Source organism: Microcaecilia unicolor, chromosome 6, assembly GCF_901765095.1.
Source record: "Microcaecilia unicolor chromosome 6, aMicUni1.1, whole genome shotgun sequence".
Lineage (NCBI taxonomy): Eukaryota > Metazoa > Chordata > Amphibia > Gymnophiona > Siphonopidae > Microcaecilia > Microcaecilia unicolor.
Genome location: NC_044036.1, coordinates 166,694,701 through 166,709,335, shown reverse-complemented (window position 1 = coordinate 166,709,335; position 14,635 = coordinate 166,694,701). Strand labels below are relative to the sequence as shown.

The 14,635-nt window shown below is 39.2% G+C and overlaps 1 protein-coding gene across 1 annotated transcript in view; it reads right to left on the bottom strand.

Annotated features, from left to right (window-relative positions):
- ACAD9 (acyl-CoA dehydrogenase family member 9) overlaps positions 1–14,635 on the bottom strand; it is a 76,112-nt gene continuing 61,477 nt past the window's right edge. The window contains exons 13-18 of the mRNA XM_030205762.1: positions 11,481–11,560; positions 9,323–9,449; positions 7,963–8,040; positions 3,532–3,660; positions 1,110–1,182; positions 1–254 (exon numbers count right to left, since the gene is read on the bottom strand). Coding sequence (XP_030061622.1) covers positions 154–254; positions 1,110–1,182; positions 3,532–3,660; positions 7,963–8,040; positions 9,323–9,449; positions 11,481–11,560 — 588 coding nt within the window. The 3' untranslated portion in view covers positions 1–153. The remainder of the gene's footprint in view (positions 255–1,109; positions 1,183–3,531; positions 3,661–7,962; positions 8,041–9,322; positions 9,450–11,480; positions 11,561–14,635) is intronic.

The window sequence follows — 14,635 nt, the reverse complement described above, 5'->3', positions numbered from 1 at the left end:
ATTACACTGCAATTATGTCAGTTTCCATAGTGGTAGCAATAGAACAGATCGGGGCTGGCTACAGTTTTCTCAATACAATCAATTCAGACAAGAAATTGCACCTGTGATGGCAAACAGTTTTGAATCTTATAATGGCTCAACACATTTCTGTTGTCAAAAGGACCTTTCCAGCGGGTGGGAACAAATGTATGCTCTTTTTTCCAGCACAGATTTGGCTATTTTTCTAATACTGTCATCCATGTTTTCAGGTGCATCTACAACAACAACAAAAAAATTAAAAGCATATTTTCTTGTTTGTAAAAAAATGTCTATGGAAAGTAATATATAAACAAAAGTGAAGGTGTATTATATTAATGCAAACTTTGGAATGATTGAAAGACACAACAAACAGCATTAAACTAAAAATTTACACTTCATCATAATGAAAATTCTAGGGCTACACAATTAACACATTTAAATTGTAATGTGTATTAAAACGTTTACCCAATTAATAGCCCCAGGTCTGCATCAGCCCTATCTCTCTCCCCCTGACCCCCCAAACCATCCAGCATCACCCATCTCTTCCCCCTCCTTTCTGCATTGCCCTGTCTGTCTGTCTCTCTCCTTTTCCCCTCCCCTCAGGTTACTCACTTGGTCATTGGCTCCTCCACTGGGCCTGCATGGTAGTGGATGCAACAGCAAACAGAAAGCAGGTGCTAGGCCACTGCCCAGTGTGCATCACTTCTGGCTCTGCTAGTCCCATAAACAGGAAGTTACATCAGAGCTGTACAGACTCGGAGAAGAAGCGGGTTTCGTGGAGTAGCTGGTGACCAACTGGTAACAAGCAGAAGGGGGAGAGGAAAGGGAGGCAGACAAGGTAATGCTGGATGAAGGGGATAGAAAGAGAAAGGAAGAGGAGATAACCTGTCACATGGTCAGGTTACTACAGCAGTGTACTGGAAAATAAAACCATCTGTTGGCCAGTTTATGCGATTAAATCTTGTGACTAAAAATTTTACTTGCAAATTTAATCATGTGATTAAAGTTTTTAATTGGTGTGCAGCCCTAGAAAATCTCTTTCCTTTTTTTTGCCACCCTCTGCCCCAACCCATCCATGTAACTGAACTTACGTTTAGCTAACTCTGCCATGAGGTAATTATTCTTGAAATATGCCTCTGAGCAAAACACATTTGTAAGTAATACCTAGGGACACACAATGCAGCAGAAAAAAAAACATTTATTTTAAATACAATGTTAAATATAGCATAAAACATTTATAACAAATTTACAGTAGTAGCCACGGCACAGCCAGGGGACTTGAGTTCAAATCTTAGACATGGTCTCTGGTCTTTATTGAAGACTTCCGTTTATTCCATATGCGCACAAAGTTCTAAATTAACTAAAAACAACTAACTGCTATGCTGGACTTAAATAATTAATACTAATAGGTACAAAAAGAAGCATGCAAAACTATGTACTGAAATGTTTGCACTGCATCTTAAAAATCAAATGAATGGAGGCTGGAATTCTACTTCTTTATGAGACTCATTCAGTCACTGTAAAACCTGGCTAATGTCATGCGACAATCACAATTATCTGCTCTTGCCTTCCCCAAGTGACAGTTGGAATTGTTTACCATTCTTTTGCTTTCAAACATATTTGTCAATAGGGGCAAGATAATATAGACTCAATATTCAGCAGCAGCAGTACAAATAAAGGGGATGTTTACTAAAGTTTCGCTTGAGTTATCTGCAAAAGGGGCCCATAGGAATAAAATGGGCCCTGCTGCAGATAACTTGAGCTAAGCTTTAGTAAACAACCCCCTTAGTGAATTGGTTTATATTTTCAACAGTTCACTTGGTCCAGATAGTCAGCCACACTTAACCTGTTAAACATGTGGCTTAAGATCCAGTTAAATTTACTGGCAAATACTTGTACAGTTATTCACAGGGGCTGAATATTGCACTTACCAGCTAATCTGAATATCAAACCCTTTCCCAGTCCCTTAAATGACCACTGATTTTGTGTGCACACATTTATTATTTTAGCAGGGGAAATTTTTAAGCCAGCTAAAATACTTAAAAGCCCAATTTAACTGCATAAATCTTTTGACCCCTATAAGGTTGTATACTTGGTTAGCAAATGTCCCACTGCTTTCCTAAATATTAAGAAACTGGAAAGAAAAATACAGGAGCCCGATTAAGCTGCGCTAAACGGTTAACACAGGAATTACTGTGAGCACTAACTGCCAGGTAGCTCAACAATTAATACGGGAATTAACACCTTATAACTTCCTTACACAGAATGGGGTCGTTACATCCATTCAATGCCACCTGAATAGGTTTAACTTGCATCACATTATTTGCAATGCACGACAACACTTCCTTTGCAGAGGTTTTGCCGGTAGTTACCACAGTTTATTCAAAGTAACTAACACTACTGCAGTTTAGTAAAGAGGCCCACATCATCTTGGAGAGTGGAAAACCTACCATTATCAACTGGAAGGATTTATGCAGTAACCCCATACAACATAATTGGATTTTTCAAGGCACTTTTAAACCAAAAGACTTTTCACTAAAAAGTCACACATTTGAAGGAAGACATCAAAACTGAAACTAAACCAAAGGCAAGCCTTTTTGAACCTAATTTTACATGTAGGATCTGAACTGGAAGTTTAAAAATGACTGAACATGCTCAATCAACTACAGCAACTAGGAAATATCTCTCCATATATCGAAAAGATGAGTCTGACCACAGTAGTCCATGACTGGTAATGCCCTACACATTGGTCAAGAGTTTTGTATTCAGAATGCTGCAGCATGGCTACATCACACCCTATTAACAAAACTAACTTTTATGTCAAGCTGTACAGCATCTTGGGTGAATTTGCTTTATAAAGGCAGTTAATAAATTCCAATAAATAAAATAAAGCCCTTACCTCTTACATAGCAATTAGCAGGTGAAATGCTGCTAGGGGTTAGGCTCTATCAGTAATAACATAAGTCCCACCCACAAAAGCAGCACTTACCATCCCAATCTCAAACAGAGATTAGCTTGAACTTTTACTGGGTGCAAGAGGGAATGAGGAGACAAAAGTTTTAGCTCCACTGGCATGTGGTTATATAAGTGTTGCTTTTGCTCAGGCTGCCCTACCCCACTCTCCTCTCCTGTCCCACCTCACCCCATGAAAGGTTTCCCTGGCTTTAATTCCTTGACCACCTCATTGACCAGCTCATTTGAAATTCATTGTTGCTACAGCCTTGAAATAGCAGTTTTTCCATTGCTCAGGTCTTCTTACTACTACTACTACTTAACATTTCTAGAGCGCTACTAGGGTTACGCAGCGCTGTACAATTTAACAAAGAGAGACAGTCCCTGCTCAAAGAGCTTACAATCTAATAGACAAGTGAACGGTCTTACACAAATGGGCGCCTACAACTTTTAATACAATGTGAAACATGTTACAATAAATAGCAAAGGAAAACGTAGATAGACCAGCAAAAACGGAACCATTTAAAACACCTTCAGAATAGAAAAAGGTTTGGCGCTTACTTCATGGTCATGGTTCCGTAAACCAATACGCATGGATCGACTAGCCCTGGAGATGGTAGCTGTCATTGCGTACAGATTAATGAGAATGTCTGCTACTCTTTTCAGAGCTAGCTGCTCATCCACTATAGTCTAAAAAAAAAAGAAGGAAATGAAAAGTTTTTCAGAACAGCTATGTTAAACCCTTCCAACCTATTGCTATTTACTGCCCTTTCCAGAGAGAAACATAGGCCAATCCACCTGACTAAGTCTGGGATTAAACAGGTAGAGCCCACGTTTCACAGTCCACTTTTTTGATCTGGTCACCTGCTAGAAGTGGAATATATAGATTTATGTAGTATATAAAGGGTCGTGGACTTGATATTACCACCTTTCTGTGGTACAACCAAACAGGTTTTTATATATTATATGCAGATACTTTTCTCGGTCTCTAGTGGGCTCACAATCTAAGCTTTTGTACCTGGGGCAATGAAGGGTTAGGCGACTTTTCCAAGGTCCCAAGGCGCTGTAGTGGGAATTAAGCCCAGATCCCCAGGTTCTCAGCCCACCACACTAACCATTAGGCGAATCCTCCACTCCTATATATATACAAATTGTATGAAGGATCTCAACATGAGCTACAGAAATACATTACAGCATATAGAAGGCCTGGTTTCATTTAGTTACTGAGCTTTCTATGAAGAAAGGTTTTGTCGTTTGTGGAGAAATGATCCCATGGTGCAGCACATTTGTAGACTGCAGTTTTCTTACAGACAGAATGTTTCTTTGCATTTTCATTTAAAAGTCACCACATATAGGCCAACACTGCACAACACCGTCAAACAGTGGAATCATAAACAAAAGCCATATGATCACCTACAGAACCAAATTTCTAACATGTATACACAATTTATGGGGTAATATAGTGTCGTAAAATATATGTAGGTAAGACGATACGATCCTTGAAAAGTAGACTGAGTGATCATAAACATAATCTAAAATATTCATGTTTAGATGCCCCCCTAGTTCAACATTGTGTACAGCATTCTCATAAATTTGAAGATCTTAAATGTTTAATATTGGATCATATTCCAGCAAACATTAGAGGGGGGGGATCGTAATCGCCAGTTAATACGAAGAGAACAACGTTGGATCTACAGATTGAGATCCTTAATGCCAGAAGGTCTAAACAACAGAGTAGAGTGGAAAGCGTTTCTTTAAGATCCATGTGATCACAGCGAAAGTACTGCCCTTTAAATTTGGCCCTACAATTTGGGAAGTTGTATGTACGGGAAGTAGTATAAATACTTCCGGTTTAGTAGGAGTAATTATGCAGTTGAAAGCTGGTGGTCCGTGAAGATATTCCTTCGTTCCCCGAATGTGTGAGTTTGTTCAATTACTCTTCTCTATTAGATGACAACTGATTTAATGATTATTTGTTATATGGTTGTAGGTGCTGAGAAGGGCTAGTTTGTCCGGCTCCTTAAGAAGCTACGAGCGAAGCGGGAGCTCGCCGTCGGGCTTGGACTAGTTGGATTTGCCCTAGCACAAACCACAGCTAAGTATTATCTGAGTAGTTATAGTCACACATCGAATGAATATATGAAATTGATTGATCGATGTATAAGAGGTTTTTATGACTGATGAGGATTCTCGCCAGCGTGAACTGAATGTCAGACACGCAGAGCAGAGCGGTCAGCTAGTTTAGTTTTGAGTGTAAACAGCTGTGACCGGGAGTCTGAAGTCTTTTCCTCTATAACTAATTACAGTTGCCATATTGGAGTAAAAACTTGTTCCCATTCATGTTTACAATATATACATGTATAATGCCTCTTAAGAGCCCAAAAAGAAAACCAATTAAGACATCAACAGCTAAAATAGTGCCAAGTATTTAAAAAATTTTTTTTTAAAGCATACATTCCAGTGCCCATCACACAACCATCCACAATCATGGAAATCATAGAAGGAACACGAAAGGTTGAAGGAATCTTTAGGGACCTTCCAGGAAGAAATTAGGAAATCCAAATTAAAAAGTTTGAATGTGATGAAAGATGATAGGAGAAATCATGACTATCCCTGGATGGAAAAAGGTTCTGATAAAGTGGAATTGGTCGCCGTGGGACAGAGTGGCTTTTTTTGATTCCTCTTCCAGCAGTGGTTCTCCGAGTGACAGTGATGGAGGAGATGATTTTTTTAGATGCCAGATCATTCAGAAGGGGAAGAGGATGCAGTTATCAAAGAAATCGGGGCAGAACCTGCTCTCAGACACGATCCCAAAGAGTGACTAACAAGCGGTGATCAACTTATCTGGATGTTTTGACGCCTTCAAATTGTTCTTTATTATCCAAGGGTTTGTATTTTGTACCAGCAGGAAATTTTGACATTTTCCAATTTAAATTCGATATGGAAAGGTTTATTCGATGTTTACAACTTCAAATCTATTTTGATTTAAAAAAAAAAAAAAGACATTGGTTATGATCGTTCTAGAGTCAGTTCAAAATCTACTTGGGTGCCTCCTATTCCTTTAGGCCTTATTATAGTTAAAATCTTTAAAGAAGTGATCACATGGGAGGTGCTGACAATAAGTCAAAGTTGGAAATTTTCCGACACATTGTCTAGAAATGAGAGCTGACAAAGGGGGAGCAGTTATAGTACAAGACTGAATTGATTATGTTGCAGAGGCTGAATCTCAATTGAGTGTTGTAGGAGTATATAATAAATCAGATTTGGATCCTACCCCTCAATTACAAACATGAATTAAAGATGTTATGCAAAGAGGTTTGAAACAAGGTTTTTTGACAGAGAATTTAGATTTTTAAATCCTAAGGGTTAAAAATTGGTTAAATGGAAGGAGAAAGAGGGTAGTGGTAACTGGACCTTGCTCTGAGGAAAAGGATGTTATCAGGGGTGTACTGCAGGGGTCGGTCCTCGAGCCGGCTCTTTTTAAAATCTTTGTAAATGATAATGCGGAAGGGCTGTCTGGTAAGGCTTGTCTCTTTGCAGATGATACCAAACTCTGTATTAGGTTGGACACACTGGAGGATGTGGATGGCATGAGGAAGGATCTGGTGAAGCTTGAAGAATAGTTTGATGATTGGCAACTAAGATTTAATACTAAGAGATGCAGGGTCATGCACTTGGGTTACAAGAATCCAGGGGGTGAAGTGCTTCTGTGTACGAAACAAGAGCGGAATTTGGAGGAAGATTGTTTCTGATGACCTTGAGGTCTCCAGACAGGTAGTCAAAGCCAGAAGGACGCTTGGCTGCATAAGGAGAGGGATGACTATAAGGGAAAATGAGGTGATAGTGCCCTTGTATAAGTCTCTAGTGAGGCCCCACTTACAGTACTGTGTGCTATTCTGGAGACTGCACCTACAGAAGGATATAAACAAGATGGAGTCGGTCCAGAGGGCAGCTACAAAATTGGTAAGCGGCCTCAGTCATAAGCATATACGGACAGGCTTAGGAATCTCAACATGTATATGCTGGAAAAGAGAGGTATTTAAATATCTCAGTGGCGTTAATGTACAGGAGGTGAGCCTTTTGCAAATGAAGGAAAACTCGGGTATGAGGGGGCATACGATGAAGTTAAGAAATAGGCTTAAGAGGAATTTAAGAAAATACTCTTTCGTGGAAAGGGTGGTAGATGCATGGAATTCCCTCCCAATGGGGGTCATGGACTCGAGGACTGTATCAGAATATAAGAAAGTGTGGGACAGGCATGTGGGATCCCTTAGGAAAGGAAGAGTTAGTGGTTACTGAGGATGGGCAGACTGGATAGGCCACTTGGCTCTTATTTACCGTCATATTGCTATGTTTCTATCAAATGAAGCAAATACTTTTTTTTTGTTTTCTGTTTGACCAGAAAGTATTAAAAAACAGCATGCTGAACATGTGGCAACAACATTTCACAGCAACTGCATGCTGGACAGGGCTCACCATTCCTCCCCAATGATCCGCAAAATCTAACGCCAGCTCGGAGCTGGCGTTGATTTTGCTGCGGCCAGTGACCCAATCTTTGGCGTGCTGGTCGCTGATCATTGGAGATGAATGCGTTAAGCGCCAATTAGCATGCTTTTGCAAGCTAATTGCGCTAGAAGCCCTGTTTAGCATGCATTTGCATGCTACTTGCGCTGAGAGCCCTCGTGTGCGCTGTTTCAGGCGCTCGAGGGCTCTGATCATGGGTCGGCTGCAAACTCTGGCGCTAGTATGGCGTTAACAGCCTCTAGTGCCAGAGTTTGCTTTTGATCATGAGGGCCTGAGTGCCCTCCAGGACTGAAACGACAGCAGCTCAAATTCTGTCAACCTCACCACCTTTCAGAGTCTGCTTGAATTACTTAATTCCTGAAAGGATACAAAATTTACTAGTATTTGAAAACTACTGATCTGCTATTGTATCCAACAAATCTTTAACCTGGATGCTGTACACATACATCACTAAAGAAATATGCTTACCTTGCCAAATCTATACAACAGTCCTTCCACAGTGCAACCAAAATAATAAGTATTCTCTTCAAGTTTCTTAGCACTGGCCTGTGAATAAAGTAAACAGGATCCACATTTAGTCATACGAACAATACATAAATATTGAGAAACACTCTATGCTCAGTTTGGTTATTTTAAAATTGATGGAGCAGTTATATGCTTCAGTGTAGCTGCTGCTCTGCTCATCACTATAGAAGCCTGGGCCATTTTTAGAAGAGCAGCAAATATAAATTTTCACAATACATAGTGGGCTGGATTCTGTAAATGGCACCCATGTTAGGTGCTGTTAAGATCCGTGCTAAGTGCCAATTCTATAAAGATCATTTAGCATTAGGCAATCTTTTATAGAATAGCACCCCTAGTCCTAGTATTTCCAAAAATAAAATGAATTGGAGAAAATTTTTCTTCACTCAACATGTAGTTAAACTCTGGAATTCATTGCCAGAGAATGTGGTAAAGGCGGTTAGCTTAGCAGAGTTTAAAAAAGGTTTGGACGGCTTCCTAAAGGAAAAGTCCATAGACCATTATAATTGGACTTGGGGAAAATCCACTATTTCTGGGATAAGAAGTATAAAATGTTTTGCACTTTTTGGGGATCTTGCCAGGTATTTGTGACCTGGATTGGCCACTGTTGGAAACAGGACGCTGGGCTTGATGGACCTTTGGTCTGTCCCAGTATGGCAATACTTATGTACTTATGCACTTATAGCGGATTCCCATACCCAACTTTGGGCATGAAGACTTACACCTGCTGAAGCCTGGTGTAAATCCTTGTGCCCAACTGATGGACGTTGGGTGCACAAATCTAAGTAATCTATAACACTGCACTATTCAAAACACTGACGTGCCCACACCCCTCCCATGGCCACTCCCCATTTTGAGTTGCACATACGTTATAGAACAGTATTTGCCAAGTCGGTCATGGAGTACCCCCTGCCAGTCGGGTTTTCAGGAAATCCTCAAAGAGTTTGCATGAAAGAGATTTTCATACAATGGTGGCAGTGTATGCAAATGAATCTCATGCATATTCATTGTAGGAGGTCCTGAAACCTGACTGGCAAGGGGTACGCCAGGTCCGACCTGGGAACAATGTTATAGATTAGGGACCAGGGCAGGAGCGTGTGCAAATCCAAACTAGTGCCAACTCCAATGAACCCCAATAATTGATTGTCAACACTTAATTGACTAATTAGCTTGCGTACACATCTGGGATGGGCGACCTATATAGAATCCGGAGGGGAGATGTCTTCAGTTCATCTTAAGAATATTTAAGGTAAAGGAATTTCCTTTCTTTAATGTGCACTTTCCAGTAATAATGTCCACTGCTTACCTCTAAGCTGGGATGAACTACACCCTCTTCACCCGTCAATCCAAAATCCACTTTTCTGCCCACACTGTCACGCAGTTTCTTGAAAAACATTTCAGCCACGACCCCAACATTCCCTTTTTTCAACTCTCTAAAGGATTACAAAAGACAAATGAAGTCTGTTAGAGAGAATCAAAGATTCTCTGTAAACTTTACATAAGAAATGCACTTCCTCTTTCACTGGTCACCTTAAATATATAGCTCCATTAATTACCATCAGCCCCATTCGGCAATACTTAGGTTAGACAATCACCTTACAAGAAAACAAGTTCTAAATCTTATCCAAATCATAGCAGAACCAGTCAAAAGAGGTGGCAGTGCCCCTGTGCAGGTTACTAGTGTGACAGCACATAAAATACTATGCTTATTTGGGAGGCCATATATTAGTAAGGCTATAAAAATGTTAGATGCAGTCCAGAAAAATGAGGAACCAAAATGATGAATGGACTGCACCAAAAGACACATTTATTTATTTATTTGTTGCACAATTCCAAAGTACTTGGCGGCAAACAAATCAACATACATTATAAAAGTGTACAAAATAAAACACAGCAAAAGCTTACATACAAACATGAATGTTGAACATCTAATAGGTATATCTTAGTAACCGTAAATCCTTTATTCAACTTAGATGAAGAAAGAGTAGAGAGATTATTCCAACATTCAAATACTTGAAAAATATTAATGCACAATAAAACCCAACTCTTTTCAAAATGAAAGGAAGCTATAGAGCTAAGGGTCATGAAATGAAGCAAAAGACAGACTCTAGAGCAACATCTGCAAATACCACACCCCCCTCCCCATGGAAAGCAGATTTTACAAAATAGAATCTGCACAGAGGGACACTTCAGCTCATAACAGCAGTAGAAGAGTTTGTTTGTTTTTTTTGGGGGGGGGAGGGGGGGGAGTATAATACTATGTCTGTGTGACCTATGGTAACTTCTTTGCAAACGTTTATGCAGACTGGCCATTGGAAATGCCAAACCTTCTCCCAGGTATCCAGCCACATATATACAAAATGCAACTTAGATAGAGGATTTTTTAGAAAACCATTCAATAATATTTTATTCCTTTCACCAATTGACCTCAGCGATGTTCATTGCCAACAACAACTGTTTCATATGGCAATGTTAACAACATCCATCATCTTCATAGGTCAGCTAAAGCATATTTTAGCTTTCATGATCATTTTATAACTTAATTATTTAACTTATCTTTTTTAATTTTGTTTGTCATCGGACCCAGGGGTTATGTTGTCCGACATATGTTTCGCTCAAACTTGAGCTGCCTCAAGTACAATCCCCCTGAGAACATTTTTTAGCGCCAGCTCTGCTCTTGTGAAACATATGTCGGACAACATAACCCCTGGGTCCGATGACAAACAAAATTAAAAAAGATAAGTTAAATAATTAAGTTATAAAATGATCATGAAAGCTAAAATATGCTTTAGCTGACCTATGAAGATGATGGATGTTGTTAACATTGCCATATGAAACAGTTATTGTTGGCAATGAACATCGCGGAGGTCAATTGGTGAAAGGAATAAAATATTATTGAATGGTTTTCTAAAAAATCCTCTAAGTTGCATTTTGTATATATGTGGCTGGATACCTGGGAGAAGGTTTAGATTTCATACTACAGGTGTCTGAATAAGTTTTCATCAGTAACGCCAATTCTTTGAGTACATTGGAAATGCCAGCCATCCACATCTGAGGTGGCGGCCATATATGTTTAACAAGGATTACAACAGTAAAGTTCATTGGAGATGCGTCTGAATGAAAGCAAACTAAGTAAGGCCTTCTATCAGAACACTTATTTCTAGCTGTTGGCTAGGATTTTTTTTTCCTTCTGTAACTCTCCTTCCTAGTAATGAAGGTGTACAGTATTTGCAAGGTATGGATTTCCATTTCCAAATGTGTCTTTTATACAGAGTCAGTGGCCCATTATTTCTGAGTTACTGCCCAGCTGCATAATCCGCATCCAGTCTTCAACCAATTCATATTTACCAATAAATTAAAACATGATAAAAAAGGTTAAAGTCTCTGTAGATTCCAATTAATGTTACATCATTTTCTTACAGAATACAGGAATTTAAAACAGCAGCACTTAAAATTAAACTTACTTTATTTTTCCTGTCAAGATTTTTCCTGCATGCTGCATTCCTGTCAAAGCGATATACATGCGAAGAATTTCATTTGTACCCTGTAACACAAAATTACAGATGATCAATGTTTAATATTGCCAAGAGGCCCCATTTTTGCTGGTCAGGCTGTTCCAATCTGGTTTTACTCCATGACATACAAGACCTTGTTCTGGAACTCAGGATAACAAATTCATGCCTTGAATGGGGGAACACACACCACTTCCATATTTCAATCTTTTATACTTCTCTGCAGTCAACTGTACAATATTTTAATTACATTTGCTCTTCTCAGAGAAGAGCATGGGTTTCAAAAATGAATCACATTTGTTCTCCTGGTTGGGATCTTATAAAAGTGTTCTTCTTGGTCTTTTAGACTCTGCACTCCATCTGTTACAACTTCTTCAAATCTCTGCTGCTTACTCTTCTTCTGCCTTCCATGCTGTTCTCACATTAGTCCTCTGCTCTCAGCTGTACATTGGCTCCCTGTTACCATGTCATATTTAAACTCCTGACAGTCACACATAAGTGCATTCAATGCTCCCAACCACATTTCGGCTCTTCTGTCGCACATCATCTCGTTCTCACCACTCACAATCAGCACTCTTATCTCTACCCTTTGCAGTAGGCAAAACAACTTTGTACTTCCAAGCTTTCTACTTAAGCAAGATACCACTTTTCTTTCTACCTTTGGACACAGCTGTAAACCCATTTATTTCAAAATGCCTTATCTGACAACCTTGAGTATTGCATTCAGTTCTGGTTGCTCTGTCTCAAAAAAGATACAGCGGAATTAGAAAAGGTTCAAAGAAGAGTGACCAAAATGATAAAGGGGACGGAACGCCTCTCGTATGAGGAAAGCTTAAAGAGGTTAGGACTCTTCAGCTTGGAAAAGAGAAGGATGAAGGGAGATACGATTGAGGTCTACAAAATCCTGAGTGATGTAGAATGAGTAGAAGCAAATCAATTTTTTACTTGTTCCAAAAGTACAAAAAGTTACATGGAAATACTCAACGAATAATTAAGCCTAGAACTCTTTGCCGGAGGATGTAGTTACAGCAGTTAGAAGGAATGGATCATTTAGAAGAAATGGATCTATGGAATCTTAGCGGAGATTGGGTGACAATGCCGGTAACTGGGAAGCAAAACCAGTGCTGGGCAGACTTCTACAGTCTACACCCTGATCGTTAACTGGATAGGGATGGGCTGGAGTGTAAATTTTAAGGGGCTGTGATGTTAGCTTCAGAACCTTTAGTACAAGAACAGTGCTGGGCAGACTTCCACAGTCTGTGTCCTGAGAATGGAATGGAGAAATCCAACTCGGGTATACATATAAAGTATCACATACCATGTAAATGAGTTTATCTTGTTGGGCAGACTGGATGGACCGTTCAAGTCTTTATCTGCCGTTATTTACTATGTTAGTGTATCTGGGTTTAAAAAAGGTTTGGACAAATTCCTAGAGGAAAAGTCCATAGTCTGCTATTGAGACAGACATGGGAAAGCAACTGCTTGCCCCGGGATTGGTAGCATGGAATGTTGCTGCTAATTGGGTTTCTGCCAAGTACTTGTGACCTGGCTTGGCCACCATTGGAAAACAGGATACTGGTCTAGATGGACCATTGGTATGACCCAGTATGGCTACTCTTATGTTATTATGAATGTTCTGTACATCAGTACATTTAATGTCCGACTTCTTTTTATTGTAAAATACCCTGCTGTCAGAGACCCATATAAAAACAAAATCAATAAAATAATTGTAAGAGTCAAAGACATGATTTACTTATATATATCTAATGTAGGAATAAATACAAACAACCTTAAAACAAACGTAAAGGCCAGTGTCTCCTCAACAAGATCTAAATTAGAATGAAAAAAGTGAATACTAGTTATTTTGTCCAAATGAGCAAATTAAAGCTACCTTTTTTCAACCTAGTTTCTTGTACAGAAACTAACCTTATAAATTTTGTTGGCATACTTATCTGTTTGCCCTCCCCCCCAATTAATATTCCTTCCCCTCGTATATAACTTTGTACTGTTCAGCTAGTTTCTGCCACAGGTTTATATAGTACACCCTGTGACATTCTACTCACTCTTTTGATGTCCTGACACTTACAATCTCTTCTTTCTTAAAGAGAAACAGACAAATTCAGCTCAAATAGCAGAAAGTCAGCGCTTATAACCATATATGAATATCTGTACCTATGAATATCTCTACCAAAGACGGAAACCAGGCATTGTGTATTCTTGTTTAATTCTTCCTATTTCCCTAATGTTAATAATTTATGTTTTCCTTTGTTTAATTTTCCCATGGTGGTAATTTAGATTTTTTAATGCTTGGTATGAGGTGTTTGAAGGACGGATTTGTTTTTACTTGCTTCTAACTTCTCATTTTCAATCTGGTCATTTTAACTGATGGACAACAGATGGCATTTCCTTTACAAATTATGCACATGAATCTCATAGTGTAAGAAAACTAATCAATAAGCCCACTCAAGACCACATATTCCTATTACTGGTCTAATTTCTCTAATAATTTAGACCCTCTTTAATCAGAGACCATTGTAAATGACACCTAAACAACGAAAGTCTATTCAGAAGTGCACAGCAGAGTTTATTACACAGCGTGATATGAAAAAAATCTTATGCTAACAAATGCATCATCTGATTTGCTACCTAATACAAAAAATAAAGATGATTCAAGAACACAAGTGAACATGTAAGCCGCATTGAGCCTGCCATGAGTGGGAAAGCGCGGGGTACAAATGTAACAAAAACAAAACAAAAAACAAAACATCTGAGACCGAAAGGTATATCTTCCCCAGAAGTATGCGCCTCCTGCCAAAAGCCATGTTCTCTGCACTGGAATGGATTCAGGCCTCCTACAGCGCAGTCCTTCACAGATGAGGAGCATATGTATATAGGTGTGACTATACAGGGCTAATTTTAATAGGAGCCCTGCAGAAGACTACCCCACGTAATTCAGTACTCAACAGGAACAGTAAGACACAGGTAGTAAAGTATCTTGATTTAGACAAATGCAGGAGTACTAAGGGAGTTTTATTAGGAAAATGAACCTCTTTTTAAGAAAAATAAATTCTTTCTTTTCCTCTCTAAAGAGGAGATGACCTGAAGGA